Here is a 21376-nt window from a genome sequence, read left to right on the forward strand (position 1 = left end):
GAAAACACACACACAGAGTACACACACGCACTGACAATTCCCAATCTTATTTAACCCTTCACCGATTCCCTGTATCCCTCTCAGTCCTCTGAGAATCCTGAACCGCTACGACCCAGCGAATCACGCCTGTCATCTGTAGTTCAGATCTACTCACTGTCCTTCATATGACACACACACACACACACACACACACACACACACACACACACACACACACACACACACACACACACACACACACACACACACTGGCCTAAATCATTGCTCATAGCCTCACTGAATCTGAAGTGGTTGTGGTGTGTGCCGTCGGCAATGGCAGACTTACCATTAAGTAACTTACAGACTTACAGAAGAGGCAATTGCCTCAGGCCTCACATGAGCTGGGCATCATTTAAAAAAAGAATACTAGTAATGTATTTTTTGATCTAATTTCTACACACTCCATTTGACACACTCTCCTTGTCTCACACACACACACACAAACACACACAAACACACACACTGTATCTCCAGTACACACAGGGCATCATGGTATAAACCATGATGATTCTTTCAGGCTTTGCAGAAACCAGGAACTATGTACAGACAGCTCAGACTGGGACATAAATACACTTTTAAAGTTCATCAAGGAGTTCAAATAAAAAAAACATGCCTTTCCAACAATTTCAAAACATTTTTGCAGTCAGATTCAGTCAGATTTTTGCAGAACAGATTCAAAAAACGGCGGATATTTTACAGCAGTGAATTTCACCAGAGTTCATCATAAGAAGTAATACAAATCTATAAAAAAAGTATATTCCTATTTCTTTTGGTCTCTGTTCAACAAATATAGACACCTCCAAATACATGATGCAAGTGCTGTCTTGTTAAGGGCTCTGGAGGGCTCATAGAACTCCTACAATAAGTAGATAGGTTACAGGAAGTGCACGCTGCATTCTGCACCAGTGCTTGTAGTCCCTGTTATTCCATGTAAAACCAGGGCTGTGTCCCAATTATCTCTCCTTGCTCCCAAAGTTTGTACACTGATTTCAAAGTAAATGACTGGGGTAAGACGTAGGGGTGAAACTCCCACTAGCCCATACCTTGACCAACCCATCACTTTTAGATTTGTTGGAAGTAGTAAACGAGTGTACACTTCAGGAGAAAAGAGAGATTATTGAGATGCACCCAGAGAATCCAGGAAGTGCTGACAACATTTTGGAAAATCTCAGGAGGCACAGGTGCTGCTGGGAGTTGGAGTCTTCAAGGGCACCAGCTGGTCAGTGGATAGAGTAGACAGTGGACCGTCTTAAACCTGTAAAGAATGACAGAACATTCTAAATGACAAAATATATCATTATTAAATGTACAGAAATACAATGAATTAACATTGAATCGACAAGTAAGATGATTGTTCTTTTTACAGCATCTGTGAAGGCCGTACACATGCATATACAGTCGTGGACAAAATATTTGAGAATGACACAAATATTAATTTCCACAAAGTTTGCTGCTTCACTGTCTTTAGATATTTTTGTCAGATGTTACCATGGAATACTGAAGTATAATTACAAGCATTTCATAAGAGTCAAAGGCTTTTATTGACAATTACATGAAGTTGATGCAAAGAGTCAATATTTGCAGTGTTGACCCTTCTTTTGCAAGACCTCTGCAATCCGCCCTGGCATGCTGTCAATTAACTTCTGGGCCACATCCTGACTGATGGCGGCCCATTCTTGCATAATCAATGCTTGGAGTTTGTCAGAATTTGTGGGTTTTTGTTTGTCCACCCGCCTCTTGAGGATTGACCACAAGTTCTCAATGGGATTAAGGTCTGGGAGTTTCCTGGCCATGGACCCAAAATATCGATGTTTTGTTCCCCGAGCCACTTAGTTATCACTTTTGCCTTATGGCAAGGTGCTCCATCATGCTGGAAAAGGCATTGTTCGTCACCAAACTGTTCCTGGATGGTTGGGAGAAGTTGCTCTCGGAGGATGTGTTGGTACCATTCTTTATTCATGGCTGTGTTCTTAGGCAAAATTGTGAGTGAGCCCACTCCCTTGGCTGAGAAGCAACCCCACACATGAATGGTCTCAGGATGCTTTACTGTTGGCATGACACAGGACTGATGGTAGCGCTCACCTTGTCTTCTCCGGACAAGCTTTTTTCCGGATGCCCCAAACAATCGGAAAGGGGATTCATCAGAGAAAATGACTTTACCCCAGTCCTCAGCAGTCCAATCCCTGTACCTTTTGCAGAATATCAGTCTGTGCCTGATGTTTTTCCTGGAGAGAAGTGGCTTCTTTGCTGCCCTTCTTGACACCAGGCCATCCTCCAAAAGTCTTTGCCTCACTGTGCGTGCAGATGCACTCACACCTGCCTGCTGCCATTACTGAGCAAGCTCTGTACTGGTGGTGCCCCGATCCCATTTGCTGAATCAACTTTAGGAGACAGTCCTGGCGCTTGCTGGACTTTCTTGGGTGCCCTGAAGCCTTCTTCACAACAATTGAACCGCTCTCCTTGAAGTTCTTGATGATCCGATAAATGGTTGATTTAGGTGCATTCTTACTGGCAGCAATATCCTTGCCTGTGAAGCCCTTTTTGTGCAAAGCAATGATTACGGCACATGTTTCCGGCAGCAGACTTCATGAAAATGTATATTTGTGTCATTCTCAAAACTTTTGGCCACGACTGTACATGACAAGTCTTACCAGGACCCTGAACAGCGTCTACCCCCGAAACCATGAGACTGCTAAACAAGGCTGCTAAATAGCTAATCAAATATCTATCCAGACTACCTGCATTGACCCTTTTTTAACTACCTCACTTGCACTGACTCTATGCACATACACTGGACTCTACCCACACACTCACACATACTTACACTGACACACCAACACACACACATACCGTATAGACACACACACACACACACACTACATATGCCCACACACACGTTACATGCACACTGATGCCACACACACACATACACTCACACACACACACACTTTCACACTCACCACATATGCTGCTGCCACTGCCTATTGTCTATCCTGTTGCCTAGTAACTTTACCTCTACTATATGTACAGCACATAGCTACCAGGTCTATTATAAATGTTGGGACATTTTGAACTTGTACCCCAGCAGGCAGAGGAGAAGGATCTCCCCCTCTAGAGTTTCCCAAAAGTTTTACAGAAATCCTGGTTGTAAAACTACAGGAATCAGGAGGGAATAAGCAAGGAATTCTGGAATCCACCAAGCAGGATTTCTGGAAAGCCTGGGATTTTTGGGAAAGTTACCGGAATATTGCAACCCTGGTGTGTTTTTTTTCAAGGTTTCTTGGAATGAGGACAGGTTGGTACTGACCTGGAGGGATCATCCTCCTTGGAGAAGAGTCTATTCAGCTCCACACTGTTCATCTTGTTCTCAAACAGCCCATAACTGAGAGTCACCTAGAGAGAACACACACAATACAACTTAGAGGAGACACAACACATTACATGAGGCAGAAATGATTTATATGAGTGTGTGTATGTGTGCGTTCGTATATCCATGGGTGTGTGTGTATCTGACCTGTAGAGGTATATTGCTGGGTGTGTGTATCTGACCTGTAGAGGTATATTGCTGGGTGTGTGTGTGTATCTGACCTGTAGAGGTATATTGCTGGGTGTGTGTGTATCTGACCTGTAGAGGTATATTGCTGGGTGTGTGTATCTGACCTGTAGAGGTATATTGCTGGGTGTGTGTGTATCTGACCTGTAGAGGTATATTGCTGGGTGTGTGTGTATCTGACCTGTAGAGGTATATTGCTGGGTGTGTGTGTATCTGACCTGTAGAGGTATATTGCTGGGTGTGTGTATCTGACCTGTAGAGGTATATTGCTGGGTGTGTGTGTCTGACCTGTAGAGGTATATTGCTGGGTGTGTGTGTGTATCTGACCTGTAGAGGTATATTGCAGGGTGTGTGTGTGTATCTGACCTGTAGAGGTATATTGCTGGGTGTGTTGTGTATCTGACCTGTAGAGGTATATTGCTGGGTGTGTGTGTATCTGACCTGTAGAGGTATATTGCTGGGTGTGTGTATCTGACCTGTAGAGGTATATTGCTGGGTGTGTGTGTCTGACCTGTAGAGGTATATTGCTGGGTGTGTGTGTGTATCTGACCTGTAGAGGTATATTGCTGGGTGTGTGTGTGTGTATCTGACCTGTAGAGGTATATTGCTGGGTGTGTGTGTATCTGACCTGTAGAGGTATATTGCTGGGTGTGTGTGTATCTGACCTGTAGAGGTATATTGCTGGGTGTGTGTGTATCTGACCTGTAGAGGTATATTGCTGGGTGTGTGTATCTGACCTGTAGAGGTATATTGCTGGTGTGTGTGTCTGACCTGTAGAGGTATATTGCTGGGTATGTGTGTCTGACCTGTAGAGGTATATTGCTGGGTGTGTGTGTCTGACCTGTAGAGGTATATTGCTGGGTGTGTGTGTCTGACCTGTAGAGGTATATTGCTGGGTGTGTGTATCTGACCTGTAGAGGTATATTGCTGGGTGTGTGTGTATCTGACCTGTAGAGGTATATTGCTGGGTGTGTGTGTCTGACCTGTAGAGGTATATTGCTGGGTGTGTGTGTGTGTCTGACCTGTAGAGGTATATTGCTGGGTGTGTGTATCTGACCTGTAGAGGTATATTGCTGGGTGTGTGTATCTGACCTGTAGAGGTATATTGCTGGGTGTGTGTGTCTGACCTGTAGAGGTATATTGCTGGGTGTGTGTGTCTGACCTGTAGAGGAATATTGCTGGGTGTGTGTATCTGACCTGTAGAGGTATATTGCAGGGGGTGTGTGTGTATCTGACCTGTAGAGGTATATTGCTGGGTGTGTGTGTCTGACCTGTAGAGGTATATTGCTGTGTGTGTGTGTCTGACCTGTAGAGGTATATTGCTGGGTGTGTGTGTATCTGACCTGTAGAGGTATATTGCTGGGTGTGTGTATCTGACCTGTAGAGGTATATTGCTGGGTGTGTGTATCTGACCTGTAGAGGTATATTGCTGGGTGTGTGTGTGTATCTGACCTGTAGAGGTATATTGCTGGGTGTGTGTGTATCTGACCTGTAGAGGTATATTGCTGGGTGTGTGTATCTGACCTGTAGAGGTATATTGCTGGGTGTGTGTTTCTGACCTGTAGAGGTATATTGCTGGGTGTGTGTGTATCTGACCTGTAGAGGTATATTGCTGGGTGTGTGTGTCTGACCTGTAGAGGTATATTGCTGGGTGTGTGTGTCTGACCTGTAGAGGTATATTGCTGGGTGTGTGTGTGTATCTGACCTGTAGAGGTATATTGCTGGGTGTGTGTGTATCTGACCTGTAGAGGTATATTGCTGGGTGTGTGTGTCTGACCTGTAGAGGTATATTGCTGGGTGTGTGTGTCTGACCTGTAGAGGTATATTGCTGGGTGTGTGTATCTGACCTGTAGAGGTATATTGCTGGGTGTGTGTGTCTGACCTGTAGAGGTATATTGCTGGGTGTGTGTATCTGACCTGTAGAGGTATATTGCTGGGTGTGTGTGTATCTGACCTGTAGAGGTATATTGCTGGGTGTGTGTATCTGACCTGTAGAGGTATATTGCTGGGTGTGTGTATCTGACCTGTAGAGGTATATTGCTGGGTGTGTGTATCTGACCTGTAGAGGTATATTGCTGGGTGTGTGTGTATCTGACCTGTAGAGGTATATTGCTGGGTGTGTGTATCTGACCTGTAGAGGTATATTGCTGGGTGTGTGTGTGTGTCTGACCTGTAGAGGTATATTGCTGGGTGTGTGTGTATCTGACCTGTAGAGGTATATTGCTGGGTGTGTGTATCTGACCTGTAGAGGTATATTGCTGGGTGTGTGTGTATCTGACCTGTAGAGGTATATTGCTGGGTGTGTGTATCTGACCTGTAGAGGTATATTGCTGGGTGTGTGTATCTGACCTGTAGAGGTATATTGCTGGGTGTGTGTATCTGACCTGTAGAGGTATATTGCTGGGTGTGTGTATCTGACCTGTAGAGGTATATTGCTGGGTGTGTGTGTCTGACCTGTAGAGGTATATTGCTGGGTTTGTGTGTGTGTCTGACCTGTAGAGGTATATTGCTGGGTGTGTGTGTATCTGACCTGTAGAGGTATATTGCTGGGTGTGTGTTTATCTGACCTGTAGAGGTATATTGCTGGGTGTGTGTATCTGACCTGTAGAGGTATATTGCTGGGTGTGTGTATCTGACCTGTAGAGGTATATTGCTGGGTGTGTGTGTATCTGACCTGTAGAGGTATATTGCTGGGTGTGTGTATCTGACCTGTAGAGGTATATTGCTGGGTGTGTGTGTATCTGACCTGTAGAGGTATATTGCTGGGTGTGTGTGTATCTGACCTGTAGAGGTATATTGCTGGGTGTGTGTATCTGACCTGTAGAGGTATATTGCTGGGTGTGTGTGTATCTGACCTGTAGAGGTATATTGCTGGGTGTGTGTATCTGACCTGTAGAGGTATATTGCTGTGTGTGTGTGTATCTGACCTGTAGAGGTATATTGCTGGGTGTGTGTATCTGACCTGTAGAGGTATATTGCTGGGTGTGTGTGTCTGACCTGTAGAGGTATATTGCTGGGTGTGTGTATCTGACCTGTAGAGGTATATTGCTGGGTGTGTGTGTCTGACCTGTAGAGGTATATTGCTGTGTGTGTGTGTATCTGACCTGTAGAGGTATATTGCTGGGTGTGTGTATCTGACCTGTAGAGGTATATTGCTGGGTGTGTGTATCTGACCTGTAGAGGTATATTGCTGGGTGTGTGTGTCTGACCTGTAGAGGTATATTGCTGGGTGTGTGTATCTGACCTGTAGAGGTATATTGCTGGGTGTGTGTGTATCTGACCTGTAGAGGTATATTGCTGGGTGTGTGTATCTGACCTGTAGAGGTATATTGCTGGGTGTGTGTATCTGACCTGTAGAGGTATATTGCTGGGTGTGTGTGTATCTGACCTGTAGAGGTATATTGCTGGGTGTGTGTATCTGACCTGTAGAGGTATATTGCTGGGTGTGTGTGTATCTGACCTGTAGAGGTATATTGCTGGGTGTGTGTGTATCTGACCTGTAGAGGTATATTGCTGGGTGTGTGTGTCTGACCTGTAGAGGTATATTGCTGGGTGTGTGTATCTGACCTGTAGAGGTATATTGCTGGGTGTGTGTGTCTGACCTGTAGAGGTATATTGCTGGGTGTGTGTATCTGACCTGTAGAGGTATATTGCTGGGTGTGTGTGTATCTGACCTGTAGAGGTATATTGCTGGGTGTGTGTGTCTGACCTGTAGAGGTATATTGCTGGGTGTGTGTGTATCTGACCTGTAGAGGTATATTGCTGGGTGTGTGTGTATCTGACCTGTAGAGGTATATTGCTGGGTGTGTGTGTATCTGACCTGTAGAGGTATATTGCTGGGTGTGTGTGTATCTGACCTGTAGAGGTATATTGCTGGGTGTGTGTGATCTGACCTGTAGAGGTATATTGCTGGGTGTGTGTGTATCTGACCTGTAGAGGTATATTGCTGGGTGTGTGTGTATCTGACCTGTAGAGGTATATTGCTGGGTGTGTGTGTATCTGACCTGTAGAGGTATATTGCTGGGTGTGTGTGTGATCTGACCTGTAGAGGTATATTGCTGGGTGTGTGTGTCTGACCTGTAGAGGTATATTGCTGGGTGTGTGTATCTGACCTGTAGAGGTATATTGCTGTGTGTGTGTGTATCTGACCTGTAGAGGTATATTGCTGGGTGTGTGTGTTCTGACCTGTAGAGGTATATTGCTGGGTGTGTGTGTGATCTGACCTGTAGAGGTATATTGCTGGGTGTGTGTGTGTATCTGACCTGTAGAGGTATATTGCTGGGTGTGTGTGTATCTGACCTGTAGAGGTATATTGCTGGGTGTGTGTGTATCTGACCTGTAGAGGTATATTGCTGGGTGTGTGTGTATCTGACCTGTAGAGGTATATTGCTGGGTGTGTGTGTATCTGACCTGTAGAGGTATATTGCTGGGTGTGTGTGTATCTGACCTGTAGAGGTATATTGCTGGGTGTGTGTGTATCTGACCTGTAGAGGTATATTGCTGGGTGTGTGTGATCTGACCTGTAGAGGTATATTGCTGGGTGTGTGTGTATCTGACCTGTAGAGGTATATTGCTGGGTGTGTGTGTATCTGACCTGTAGAGGTATATTGCTGGGTGTGTGTGTCTGACCTGTAGAGGTATATTGCTGGGTGTGTGTGTATCTGACCTGTAGAGGTATATTGCTGGGTGTGTGTGTGTCTGACCTGTAGAGGTATATTGCTGTGTGTGTGTGTATCTGACCTGTAGAGGTATATTGCTGGGTGTGTGTGTCTGACCTGTAGAGGTATATTGCTGGGTGTGTGTATCTGACCTGTAGAGGTATATTGCTGGGTGTGTGTGTATCTGACCTGTAGAGGTATATTGCTGGGTGTGTGTGTATCTGACCTGTAGAGGTATATTGCTGGGTGTGTGTGTATCTGACCTGTAGAGGTATATTGCTGGGTGTGTGTGTCTGACCTGTAGAGGTATATTGCTGGGTGTGTGTATCTGACCTGTAGAGGTATATTGCTGTGTGTGTGTGTATCTGACCTGTAGAGGTATATTGCTGGGTGTGTGTGTCTGACCTGTAGAGGTATATTGCTGGGTGTGTGTCTGACCTGTAGAGGTATATTGCTGGGTGTGTGTGTGTATCTGACCTGTAGAGGTATATTGCTGGGTGTGTGTATCTGACCTGTAGAGGTATATTGCTGGGTGTGTGTGTATCTGACCTGTAGAGGTATATTGCTGGGTGTGTGTGATCTGACCTGTAGAGGTATATTGCTGGGTGTGTGTATCTGACCTGTAGAGGTATATTGCTGGGTGTGTGTGTATCTGACCTGTAGAGGTATATTGCTGGGTGTGTGTGTATCTGACCTGTAGAGGTATATTGCTGGGTGTGTGTGTCTGACCTGTAGAGGTATATTGCTGGGTGTGTGTGATCTGACCTGTAGAGGTATATTGCTGGGTGTGTGTGTGTCTGACCTGTAGAGGTATATTGCTGTGTGTGTGTGTATCTGACCTGTAGAGGTATATTGCTGGGTGTGTGTGTTCTGACCTGTAGAGGTATATTGCTGGGTGTGTGTATCTGACCTGTAGAGGTATATTGCTGGGTGTGTGTGTATCTGACCTGTAGAGGTATATTGCTGGGTGTGTGTGTATCTGACCTGTAGAGGTATATTGCTGGGTGTGTGTGTATCTGACCTGTAGAGGTATATTGCTGGGTGTGTGTGTCTGACCTGTAGAGGTATATTGCTGGGTGTGTGTATCTGACCTGTAGAGGTATATTGCTGGGTGTGTGTGTATCTGACCTGTAGAGGTATATTGCTGGGTGTGTGTGTATCTGACCTGTAGAGGTATATTGCTGGGTGTGTGTATCTGACCTGTAGAGGTATATTGCTGGGTGTGTGTGTATCTGACCTGTAGAGGTATATTGCTGGGTGTGTGTGTATCTGACCTGTAGAGGTATATTGCTGGGTGTGTGTGTATCTGACCTGTAGAGGTATATTGCTGGGTGTGTGTGTATCTGACCTGTAGAGGTATATTGCTGGGTGTGTGTGATCTGACCTGTAGAGGTATATTGCTGGGTGTGTGTGTATCTGACCTGTAGAGGTATATTGCTGGGTGTGTGTATCTGACCTGTAGAGGTATATTGCTGGGTGTGTGTGTATCTGACCTGTAGAGGTATATTGCTGGGTGTGTGTGTATCTGACCTGTAGAGGTATATTGCTGGGTGTGTGTGTCTGACCTGTAGAGGTATATTGCTGGGTGTGTGTATCTGACCTGTAGAGGTATATTGCTGGGTGTGTGTATCTGACCTGTAGAGGTATATTGCTGGGTGTGTGTATCTGACCTGTAGAGGTATATTGCTGGGTGTGTGTGTATCTGACCTGTAGAGGTATATTGCTGGGTGTGTGTGTATCTGACCTGTAGAGGTATATTGCTGGGTGTGTGTGATCTGACCTGTAGAGGTATATTGCTGGGTGTGTGTGTGATCTGACCTGTAGAGGTATATTGCTGGGTGTGTGTGTATCTGACCTGTAGAGGTATATTGCTGGGTGTGTGTGTATCTGACCTGTAGAGGTATATTGCTGGGTGTGTGTGATCTGACCTGTAGAGGTATATTGCTGGGTGTGTGTGTATCTGACCTGTAGAGGTATATTGCTGGGTGTGTGTGTATCTGACCTGTAGAGGTATATTGCTGGGTGTGTGTGTGTCTGACCTGTAGAGGTATATTGCTGGGTGTGTGTGTATCTGACCTGTAGAGGTATATTGCTGGGTGTGTGTGTATCTGACCTGTAGAGGTATATTGCTGGGTGTGTGTGTATCTGACCTGTAGAGGTATATTGCTGGGTGTGTGTGTATCTGACCTGTAGAGGTATATTGCTGGGTGTGTGTGTATCTGACCTGTAGAGGTATATTGCTGGGTGTGTGTGTATCTGACCTGTAGAGGTATATTGCTGGGTGTGTGTGATCTGACCTGTAGAGGTATATTGCTGGGTGTGTGTGTATCTGACCTGTAGAGGTATATTGCTGGGTGTGTGTGTATCTGACCTGTAGAGGTATATTGCTGGGTGTGTGTGTATCTGACCTGTAGAGGTATATTGCTGGGTGTGTGTATCTGACCTGTAGAGGTATATTGCTGGGTGTGTGTGTATCTGACCTGTAGAGGTATATTGCTGGGTGTGTGTGTATCTGACCTGTAGAGGTATATTGCTGGGTGTGTGTGTATCTGACCTGTAGAGGTATATTGCTGGGTGTGTGTGTATCTGACCTGTAGAGGTATATTGCTGGGTGTGTGTGATCTGACCTGTAGAGGTATATTGCTGGGTGTGTGTGTATCTGACCTGTAGAGGTATATTGCTGGGTGTGTGTGTATCTGACCTGTAGAGGTATATTGCTGGGTGTGTGTGTATCTGACCTGTAGAGGTATATTGCTGGGTGTGTGTGTTCTGACCTGTAGAGGTATATTGCTGGGTGTGTGTGTCTGACCTGTAGAGGTATATTGCTGGGTGTGTGTATCTGACCTGTAGAGGTATATTGCTGGGTGTGTGTGTGTCTGACCTGTAGAGGTATATTGCTGTGTGTGTGTGTATCTGACCTGTAGAGGTATATTGCTGGGTGTGTGTGATCTGACCTGTAGAGGTATATTGCTGGGTGTGTGTGTATCTGACCTGTAGAGGTATATTGCTGGGTGTGTGTGTATCTGACCTGTAGAGGTATATTGCTGGGTGTGTGTGTATCTGACCTGTAGAGGTATATTGCTGGGTGTGTGTGTATCTGACCTGTAGAGGTATATTGCTGGGTGTGTGTGTCTGACCTGTAGAGGTATATTGCTGGGTGTGTGTATCTGACCTGTAGAGGTATATTGCTGGGTGTGTGTGTATCTGACCTGTAGAGGTATATTGCTGGGTGTGTGTGTCTGACCTGTAGAGGTATATTGCTGGGTGTGTGTGTATCTGACCTGTAGAGGTATATTGCTGGGTGTGTGTGTATCTGACCTGTAGAGGTATATTGCTGGGTGTGTGTATCTGACCTGTAGAGGTATATTGCTGGGTGTGTGTGTATCTGACCTGTAGAGGTATATTGCTGGGTGTGTGTATCTGACCTGTAGAGGTATATTGCTGGGTGTGTGTGTATCTGACCTGTAGAGGTATATTGCTGGGTGTGTGTGTATCTGACCTGTAGAGGTATATTGCTGGGTGTGTGTGTATCTGACCTGTAGAGGTATATTGCTGGGTGTGTGTGTATCTGACCTGTAGAGGTATATTGCTGGGTGTGTGTGTATCTGACCTGTAGAGGTATATTGCTGGGTGTGTGTGTCTGACCTGTAGAGGTATATTGCTGGGTGTGTGTGTATCTGACCTGTAGAGGTATATTGCTGGGTGTGTGTGTCTGACCTGTAGAGGTATATTGCTGGGTGTGTGTGTGATCTGACCTGTAGAGGTATATTGCTGGGTGTGTGTGATCTGACCTGTAGAGGTATATTGCTGGGTGTGTGTGTATCTGACCTGTAGAGGTATATTGCTGGGTGTGTGTATCTGACCTGTAGAGGTATATTGCTGGGTGTGTGTGTATCTGACCTGTAGAGGTATATTGCTGGGTGTGTGTGTATCTGACCTGTAGAGGTATATTGCTGGGTGTGTGTGTATCTGACCTGTAGAGGTATATTGCTGGGTGTGTGTATCTGACCTGTAGAGGTATATTGCTGGGTGTGTGTGTATCTGACCTGTAGAGGTATATTGCTGGGTGTGTGTGATCTGACCTGTAGAGGTATATTGCTGGGTGTGTGTGTATCTGACCTGTAGAGGTATATTGCTGGGTGTGTGTGTATCTGACCTGTAGAGGTATATTGCTGGGTGTGTGTGTATCTGACCTGTAGAGGTATATTGCTGGGTGTGTGTATCTGACCTGTAGAGGTATATTGCTGGGTGTGTGTGTATCTGACCTGTAGAGGTATATTGCTGGGTGTGTGTGTATCTGACCTGTAGAGGTATATTGCTGGGTGTGTGTGTATCTGACCTGTAGAGGTATATTGCTGGGTGTGTGTGTCTGACCTGTAGAGGTATATTGCTGGGTGTGTGTGTATCTGACCTGTAGAGGTATATTGCTGGGTGTGTGTATCTGACCTGTAGAGGTATATTGCTGGGTGTGTGTGTATCTGACCTGTAGAGGTATATTGCTGGGTGTGTGTGATCTGACCTGTAGAGGTATATTGCTGGGTGTGTGTGTATCTGACCTGTAGAGGTATATTGCTGGGTGTGTGTGTATCTGACCTGTAGAGGTATATTGCTGGGTGTGTGTATCTGACCTGTAGAGGTATATTGCTGGGTGTGTGTATCTGACCTGTAGAGGTATATTGCTGGGTGTGTGTGTATCTGACCTGTAGAGGTATATTGCTGGGTGTGTGTGTATCTGACCTGTAGAGGTATATTGCTGGGTGTGTGTATCTGACCTGTAGAGGTATATTGCTGGGTGTGTGTGTATCTGACCTGTAGAGGTATATTGCTGGGTGTGTGTATCTGACCTGTAGAGGTATATTGCTGGGTGTGTGTGTATCTGACCTGTAGAGGTATATTGCTGGGTGTGTGTGTATCTGACCTGTAGAGGTATATTGCTGGGTGTGTGTGTATCTGACCTGTAGAGGTATATTGCTGGGTGTGTGTGTATCTGACCTGTAGAGGTATATTGCTGGGTGTGTGTGTATCTGACCTGTAGAGGTATATTGCTGGGTGTGTGTGTATCTGACCTGTAGAGGTATATTGCTGGGTGTGTGTGTATCTGACCTGTAGAGGTATATTGCTGGGTGTGTGTGTCTGACCTGTAGAGGTATATTGCTGGGTGTGTGTATCTGACCTGTAGAGGTATATTGCTGGGTGTGTGTGTATCTGACCTGTAGAGGTATATTGCTGGGTGTGTGTGTCTGACCTGTAGAGGTATATTGCTGGGTGTGTGTCTGACCTGTAGAGGTATATTGCTGGGTGTGTGTGTGTATCTGACCTGTAGAGGTATATTGCTGGGTGTGTGTATCTGACCTGTAGAGGTATATTGCTGGGTGTGTGTGTATCTGACCTGTAGAGGTATATTGCTGGGTGTGTGTATCTGACCTGTAGAGGTATATTGCTGGGTGTGTGTGTATCTGACCTGTAGAGGTATATTGCTGGGTGTGTGTGTATCTGACCTGTAGAGGTATATTGCTGGGTGTGTGTGTATCTGACCTGTAGAGGTATATTGCTGGTGTGTGTGTATCTGACCTGTAGAGGTATATTGCTGGGTGTGTGTGTATCTGACCTGTAGAGGTATATTGCTGGGTGTGTGTATCTGACCTGTAGAGGTATATTGCTGGGTGTGTGTGTATCTGACCTGTAGAGGTATATTGCTGGGTGTGTGTGTATCTGACCTGTAGAGGTATATTGCTGGGTGTGTGTGATCTGACCTGTAGAGGTATATTGCTGGGTGTGTGTGTATCTGACCTGTAGAGGTATATTGCTGGGTGTGTGTATCTGACCTGTAGAGGTATATTGCTGGGTGTGTGTGTGTATCTGACCTGTAGAGGTATATTGCTGGGTGTGTGTATCTGACCTGTAGAGGTATATTGCTGGGTGTGTGTGTATCTGACCTGTAGAGGTATATTGCTGGGTGTGTGTGTATCTGACCTGTAGAGGTATATTGCTGGGTGTGTGTGTATCTGACCTGTAGAGGTATATTGCTGGGTGTGTGTGTATCTGACCTGTAGAGGTATATTGCTGGGTGTGTGTGTATCTGACCTGTAGAGGTATATTGCTGGGTGTGTGTATCTGACCTGTAGAGGTATATTGCTGGGTGTGTGTGTATCTGACCTGTAGAGGTATATTGCTGGGTGTGTGTGTATCTGACCTGTAGAGGTATATTGCTGGGTGTGTGTGTATCTGACCTGTAGAGGTATATTGCTGGGTGTGTGTGTCTGACCTGTAGAGGTATATTGCTGGGTGTGTGTATCTGACCTGTAGAGGTATATTGCTGGGTGTGTGTGTATCTGACCTGTAGAGGTATATTGCTGGGTGTGTGTGTCTGACCTGTAGAGGTATATTGCTGGGTGTGTGTATCTGACCTGTAGAGGTATATTGCTGGGTGTGTGTGTATCTGACCTGTAGAGGTATATTGCTGGGTGTGTGTGTATCTGACCTGTAGAGGTATATTGCTGGGTGTGTGTGTATCTGACCTGTAGAGGTATATTGCTGGGTGTGTGTGTCTGACCTGTAGAGGTATATTGCTGGGTGTGTGTATCTGACCTGTAGAGGTATATTGCTGGGTGTGTGTGTATCTGACCTGTAGAGGTATATTGCTGGGTGTGTGTGTCTGACCTGTAGAGGTATATTGCTGGGTGTGTGTGTATCTGACCTGTAGAGGTATATTGCTGGGTGTGTGTGTATCTGACCTGTAGAGGTATATTGCTGGGTGTGTGTGTATCTGACCTGTAGAGGTATATTGCTGGGTGTGTGTGTATCTGACCTGTAGAGGTATATTGCTGGGTGTGTGTGTATCTGACCTGTAGAGGTATATTGCTGGGTGTGTGTGTATCTGACCTGTAGAGGTATATTGCTGGGTGTGTGTGTATCTGACCTGTAGAGGTATATTGCTGGGTGTGTGTGTATCTGACCTGTAGAGGTATATTGCTGGGTGTGTGTATCTGACCTGTAGAGGTATATTGCTGGGTGTGTGTGTATCTGACCTGTAGAGGTATATTGCTGGGTGTGTGTGTATCTGACCTGTAGAGGTATATTGCTGGGTGTGTGTGTCTGACCTGTAGAGGTATATTGCTGGGTGTGTGTGTATCTGACCTGTAGAGGTATATTGCTGGGTGTGTGTGTTCTGACCTGTAGAGGTATATTGCTGGGTGTGTGTGTCTGACCTGTAGAGGTATATTGCTGGGTGTGTGTGTGTATCTGACCTGTAGAGGTATATTGCTGGGTGTGTGTGTATCTGACCTGTAGAGGTATATTGCTGGGTGTGTGTGTATCTGACCTGTAGAGGTATATTGCTGGGTGTGTGTGTATCTGACCTGTAGAGGTATATTGCTGGGTGTGTGTGTATCTGACCTGTAGAGGTATATTGCTGGGTGTGTGTATCTGACCTGTAGAGGTATATTGCTGGGTGTGTGTATCTGACCTGTAGAGGTATATTGCTGGGTGTGTGTGTATCTGACCTGTAGAGGTATATTGCTGGGTGTGTGTGTCTGACCTGTAGAGGTATATTGCTGGGTGTGTGTGTGTATCTGACCTGTAGAGGTATATTGCTGGGTGTGTGTGATCTGACCTGTAGAGGTATATTGCTGGGTGTGTGTGATCTGACCTGTAGAGGTATATTGCTGGGTGTGTGTATCTGACCTGTAGAGGTATATTGCTGGGTGTGTGTGTGATCTGACCTGTAGAGGTATATTGCTGGGTGTGTGTGTATCTGACCTGTAGAGGTATATTGCTGGGTGTGTGTGTGATCTGACCTGTAGAGGTATATTGCTGGGTGTGTGTGATCTGACCTGTAGAGGTATATTGCTGGGTGTGTGTGTATCTGACCTGTAGAGGTATATTGCTGGGTGTGTGTGTCTGACCTGTAGAGGTATATTGCTGGGTGTGTGTGTCTGACCTGTAGAGGTATATTGCTGGGTGTGTGTATCTGACCTGTAGAGGTATATTGCTGGGTGTGTGTATCTGACCTGTAGAGGTATATTGCTGGGTGTGTGTATCTGACCTGTAGAGGTATATTGCTGGGTGTGTGTTTATCTGACCTGTAGAGGTATATTGCTGGGTGTGTGTATCTGACCTGTAGAGGTATATTGCTGGGTGTGTGTATCTGACGTGTAGAGGTATATTGCTGGGTGTGTGTGTATCTGACCTGTAGAGGTATATTCCTGGGTGTGTGTGTCTGACCTGTAGAGGTATATTGCTGGGTGTGTGTGTCTGACCTGTAGAGGTATATTGCTGGGTGTGTGTATCTGACCTGTAGAGGTATATTGCTGGGTGTGTGTGTCTGACCTGTAGAGGTATATTGCTGGGTGTGTGTGTCTGACCTGTAGAGGTATATTGCTGGGTGTGTGTATCTGACCTGTAGAGGTATATTGCTGGGTGTGTGTATCTGACCTGTAGAGGTATATTGCTGGGTGTGTGTGTATCTGACCTGTAGAGGTATATTGCTGGGTGTGTGTTTATCTGACCTGTAGAGGTATATTGCTGGGTGTGTGTATCTGACCTGTAGAGGTATATTGCTGGGTGTTTGTATCTGACCTGTAGAGGTATATTGCTGGGTGTGTGTTTGTCTGACCTGTAGAGGTATATTGCTGGGTGTGTGTGTATCTGACCTGTAGAGGTATATTGCTGGGTGTGTGTATCTGACCTGTAGAGGTATATTGCTGGGTGTGTGTATCTGACCTGTAGAGGTATATTGCTGGGTGTGTGAGTATCTGACCTGTAGATGTATATTGCTGGGTGTGTGTGTATCTGACCTGTAGAGGTATATTGCTGGGTGTGTGTGTCTGACCTGTAGAGGTATATTGCTGGGTGTGTGTGTCTGACCTGTAGAGGTATATTGCTGGGTGTGTGTGTATATGACCTGTAGGGGTATATTGCTGGGTGTGTGTGTATCTGACCTGTAGAGGTATATTGCTGGGTGTGTGTGTGTATCTGACCTGTAGAGGTATATTGCTGGGTGTGTGTGTGTATCTGACCTGTAGAGGTATATTGCTGGGTGTGTGTATCTGACCTGTAGAGGTATATTGCTGGGTGTGTGTATCTGACCTGTAGAGGTATATTGCTGGGTGTGTGTGTCTGACCTGTAGAGGTATATTGCTGGGTTTGTGTGTATCTGACCTGTAGAGGTATATTGCTGGGTGTGTGTGTATCTGACCTGTAGAGGTATATTGCTGGGTGTGTGTGTATCTGACCTGTAGAGGTATATTGCTGGGCGTGTGTATCTGACCTGTAGAGGTATATTGCTGGGTGTGTGTGTCTGACCTGTAGAGGTATATTGCTGGGTGTGTGTGTGTATCTGACCTGTAGAGGTATATTGCTGGGTGTGTGTATCTGACCTGTAGAGGTATATTGCTGGGTGTGTGTATCTGACCTGTAGAGGTATATGGCTGGGTGTGTGTGTATCTGACCTGTAGAGGTATATTGCTGGGTGTGTGTGTATCTGACCTGTAGAGGTATATTGCTGGGTGTGTGTGTATCTGACCTGTAGAGGTATATTGCTGGGCGTGTGTATCTGACCTGTAGAGGTATATTGCTGGGTGTGTGTGTATCTGACCTGTAGAGGTATATTGCTGGGTGTGTGTATCTGACCTGTAGAGGTATATTGCTGGGTGTGTGTGTATCTGACCTGTAGAGGTATATTGCTGGGTGTGTGTGTATCTGACCTGTAGAGGTATATTGCTGGGTGTGTGTGTATCTGACCTGTAGAGGTATATTGCTGGGTGTGTGTATCTGACCTGTAGAGGTATATTGCTGGGCGTCAGCAGTAGCAGGTTCTCCAGGTGAGAGTGGAACACTGAACTGTGGACCATGGATATCCCCAGTCTTCTCTCTACGATGAAGCCTACTGTACAGTCATCTGGCAGACGGATCACTGCTGACGTCTGCTCAAACCTGGGACCACTAGACACACAGGTAGACACACACACACACACACACACACACACACAGAGTTAGATATAGATACACCCACATTGACTCAAACCCAGACCGGACCGTCACACATACATTCACATAAAGACAAGCATATACACAGACTGTATGTCCAATGACCCAACACACTGTCACATACATTCACAGACATAATGTACACTCCATGACTCTCCATCTTTCACACAGACAAACCCCTACACACACACCTGTTCTCATGGACTAGAGTTCCCTCTTGACCCAAACACACACACACACTCATACACACACACACAGACACACAGACACACAGACACACACACACACACACACACACACACACACACACACACACACACACACACACACATACACACACACACACACACACACACACACACACACACACACAGACACACACACACTCATACACAGACACACACACTCCTCACCTAGCCCATGGAGCCATCTTCTCAGCTAGTCTGCGACTCAGACAGAAGCCTGCTCCTCCCGTGGCAAACCAGAACTGCACTTCTTTCTAGAAAGAAAAATACACACACAATCACCAAGCAGAACTGCACCTCTCTTTGACATGAACAGAGCACAGACTTCCACCTTCCAGACAGAATGAATCATGGAAAGGTTGATGTGCTAGAACAGGTAGAGGAAACTCCCTCCATCCACAACGATGATACAACACTCTCTGTGTCCTCAGTTTCCCTCAAACTCATCATATTCTGTGATGTACTTACAACGATTGTGTCACGTCCTGACCATAGAGAGCTCTTATTTTCTATGGTAGAGTAGGTCAGGGTGTGACTGGGGGGTATATCTAGTGTATTTAGTTCTATGTTGTTTGGTTCTAGTTTCTGTTTTTCTATGTTGTGGTTTTTGGATGATCCCCAATTAGAGGCAGCTGGTCATCGTTGTCTCTAATTGGGGATCATATTTAAGTAGTTGTTTTTCCTACCTGTGTTTGTGGGAGATTATTTTGAGTTAGTGTATGTTGCACCTCTTTGTCACGGTTTGTTGTTTTGTTTATTAGTTTATTGTATGTCTTTCATAGATTCACGTATAAATAAAGATGTGGAACGATACGGACGCTGCGCCTTGGTCTCCTTCATACGACGACCGTGACAGATAGACTTTCTCAGTTCTCCCTGACTCACTTTGCTATGAGTCTTGCATATGCTACTTTTAAGCATTTACAAAAGTCTGACATGTTTTGTGTGCTATTTATCTCGTAAGTGATTAACAAGGAGATAATGTATGTTTATATTTGTGTAGCATTTGTCAAACGGACAATATATCTGTTATTTGTTTGGTATTTGTCATGCAAATCAGATGGTGGGTGGGGTGGAGTTGTTGTTGTGTATCTCATCGACGAGGTAGTAGTGGCGCAGGTTGAGAGCTTCAAGTTCCTTGGTGTCCACATCACCAACAAACTAACATGGTCCAAGCACACTAAGACAGTAGTGAAGAGGGCACGACAAAACCTATTCCCCCTCAGGAGACTGACAAGATTTGGCATGGGTCCCCAGATCCTCAAAAGGTTTTACAGTTGCACCATCGAGAGCATCCTGACTGGTTGCATCACTGCCTGATATGGCAACTGCACGGCCTCTGACCGCAAGGCACTACAAAGGATAGTGCGTACGGCCCAGTACATCACTGGGGCCAAGCTTCCTGCCATCCAGGACCTCTATACCAGGCGGTGTCAGAGGAAGGTCCTAAAAATTGTCAAAGACTCCAGTCACCCAAGTCATAGACTGTTCTCTCTGCTACCGCACGGCAAGTGGTACCGGAGCACCAAGTCTAGGTTCAAGAGGCTTCTCAACAGCTTCTACCCCCAAGCCATAAGACTCCTGAACATCTAATCAAATGGCTACCCAGACTATTTACATTGCCCCCTTCCCCCTCTTTTAAGCTGCTACTCTCTGTTTATTATCTATGCATAGTCACTTCAATAACTCTACCTACATGTACATATTACCTCAATTACCTCGACTAGCCGGTGCCCCTGCACATTGACTCTGTACCAGTACTCCCTGTATATAGCCTCGCTATTGCTATTTTAATGCTGCTCTAATTATTTGTTACTTTCTTTCTATTTTTAGGTATTTTTCTTAAAATTGCATTGTTGGTTAAGGGCTTGTAAGTAAGCATTTCACTGAAAGGTCTACACCTGTTGTATTCAGCACATGTGACAAATAACATTTGATTTGATTTGTATCGGTTGCCGTGACAGCAGCGTAAATCACAACAGGTATGTGTATCATCATTCTCCCAAGGTCCTCTCCTCCTCCCTCTCTGGAGTCCCCCTCTCCTCCCCTCCTCTCATCCTCATCTCCTCCGACCTTGTGTTCCTTTTCTCTAGGGAGTCTGAGGCCTGTCCTACTGTCAATGCTAAATCTACTCTCTACCCAGGGAGGAGGAGGAGGAGAGAGAGAGAGAGAGAGAGAGAGAGAGAGAGAGAGAGAGAGAGAGAGAGAGAGAGAGAGAGAGAGAGAGAATGCTTTACGAGACACTCTCGGGAACCAAGATACACTTAGGCTCAATACAGTCATTCATTCTACTGAAAATGAGACACACACTTACTTACACACACACACAGTACAAGACACATGTTTATCTAGTGTGAGCATGTCTGTTCCTAAACCAATCGAATCGACCGATCCTGCTTGTTGACAGCCTATCCCCTGGGGTGTCTTTGACACGTCCACTTGATGACATGGTTCTTAGATCAATGACCAATAACATGCCAATCACCAATCAACCCTCTGGTTAGAAAAACACTCCACAGTGACTAAAACCACATAAATGGATGGATCTACAATCATCCCTTCATCCTTCCATCCTTCCATCCCTCCATTCCTGATGAGAAGTGAATTGAAAGAGGAGAGAGGTGGAATGACTTGAATAATTTACAGTGCTTGGCCAACTCTGTTTGAGGTTGAGAATTCCCATGGCAACCATCTTGGCATCGAATGATCAAACAGATCAGTGACCCCCTCAGGAAGAGAGACAGAAAGACATATTCCAATGGCCACAGTAACATACTACTTAAAGAGATTCTCCGGTACTTTTGTATACTTTTCAGCCAGTAGTTCTGAAAGTAGCGTCCACAAGCCAAAAGTGGTCCCCTGAAAGTGTGCGAACTACGGCACATATGTGCAGA

The 21376-nt window shown here is 45.6% G+C and overlaps 1 protein-coding gene across 1 annotated transcript in view; it reads right to left on the bottom strand.

Annotated features, from left to right (window-relative positions):
- Positions 1-593: 593 nt before the first annotated feature.
- Positions 594-21376, bottom strand: part of LOC106593718 (beta-1,3-N-acetylglucosaminyltransferase manic fringe-like) — a 33007-nt gene continuing 12224 nt past the window's right edge. The window contains exons 5-8 of the mRNA XM_045691005.2: positions 18651-18736; positions 18027-18192; positions 3347-3432; positions 594-1294 (exon numbers count right to left, since the gene is read on the bottom strand). Coding sequence (XP_045546961.1) covers positions 1243-1294; positions 3347-3432; positions 18027-18192; positions 18651-18736 — 390 coding nt within the window. The 3' untranslated portion in view covers positions 594-1242. The remainder of the gene's footprint in view (positions 1295-3346; positions 3433-18026; positions 18193-18650; positions 18737-21376) is intronic.

Source organism: Salmo salar, chromosome 12 (genome assembly GCF_965601325.2).
Source record: "Salmo salar chromosome 12, fSalSal1, whole genome shotgun sequence".
NCBI classification, from domain to species: domain Eukaryota; kingdom Metazoa; phylum Chordata; class Actinopteri; order Salmoniformes; family Salmonidae; genus Salmo; species Salmo salar.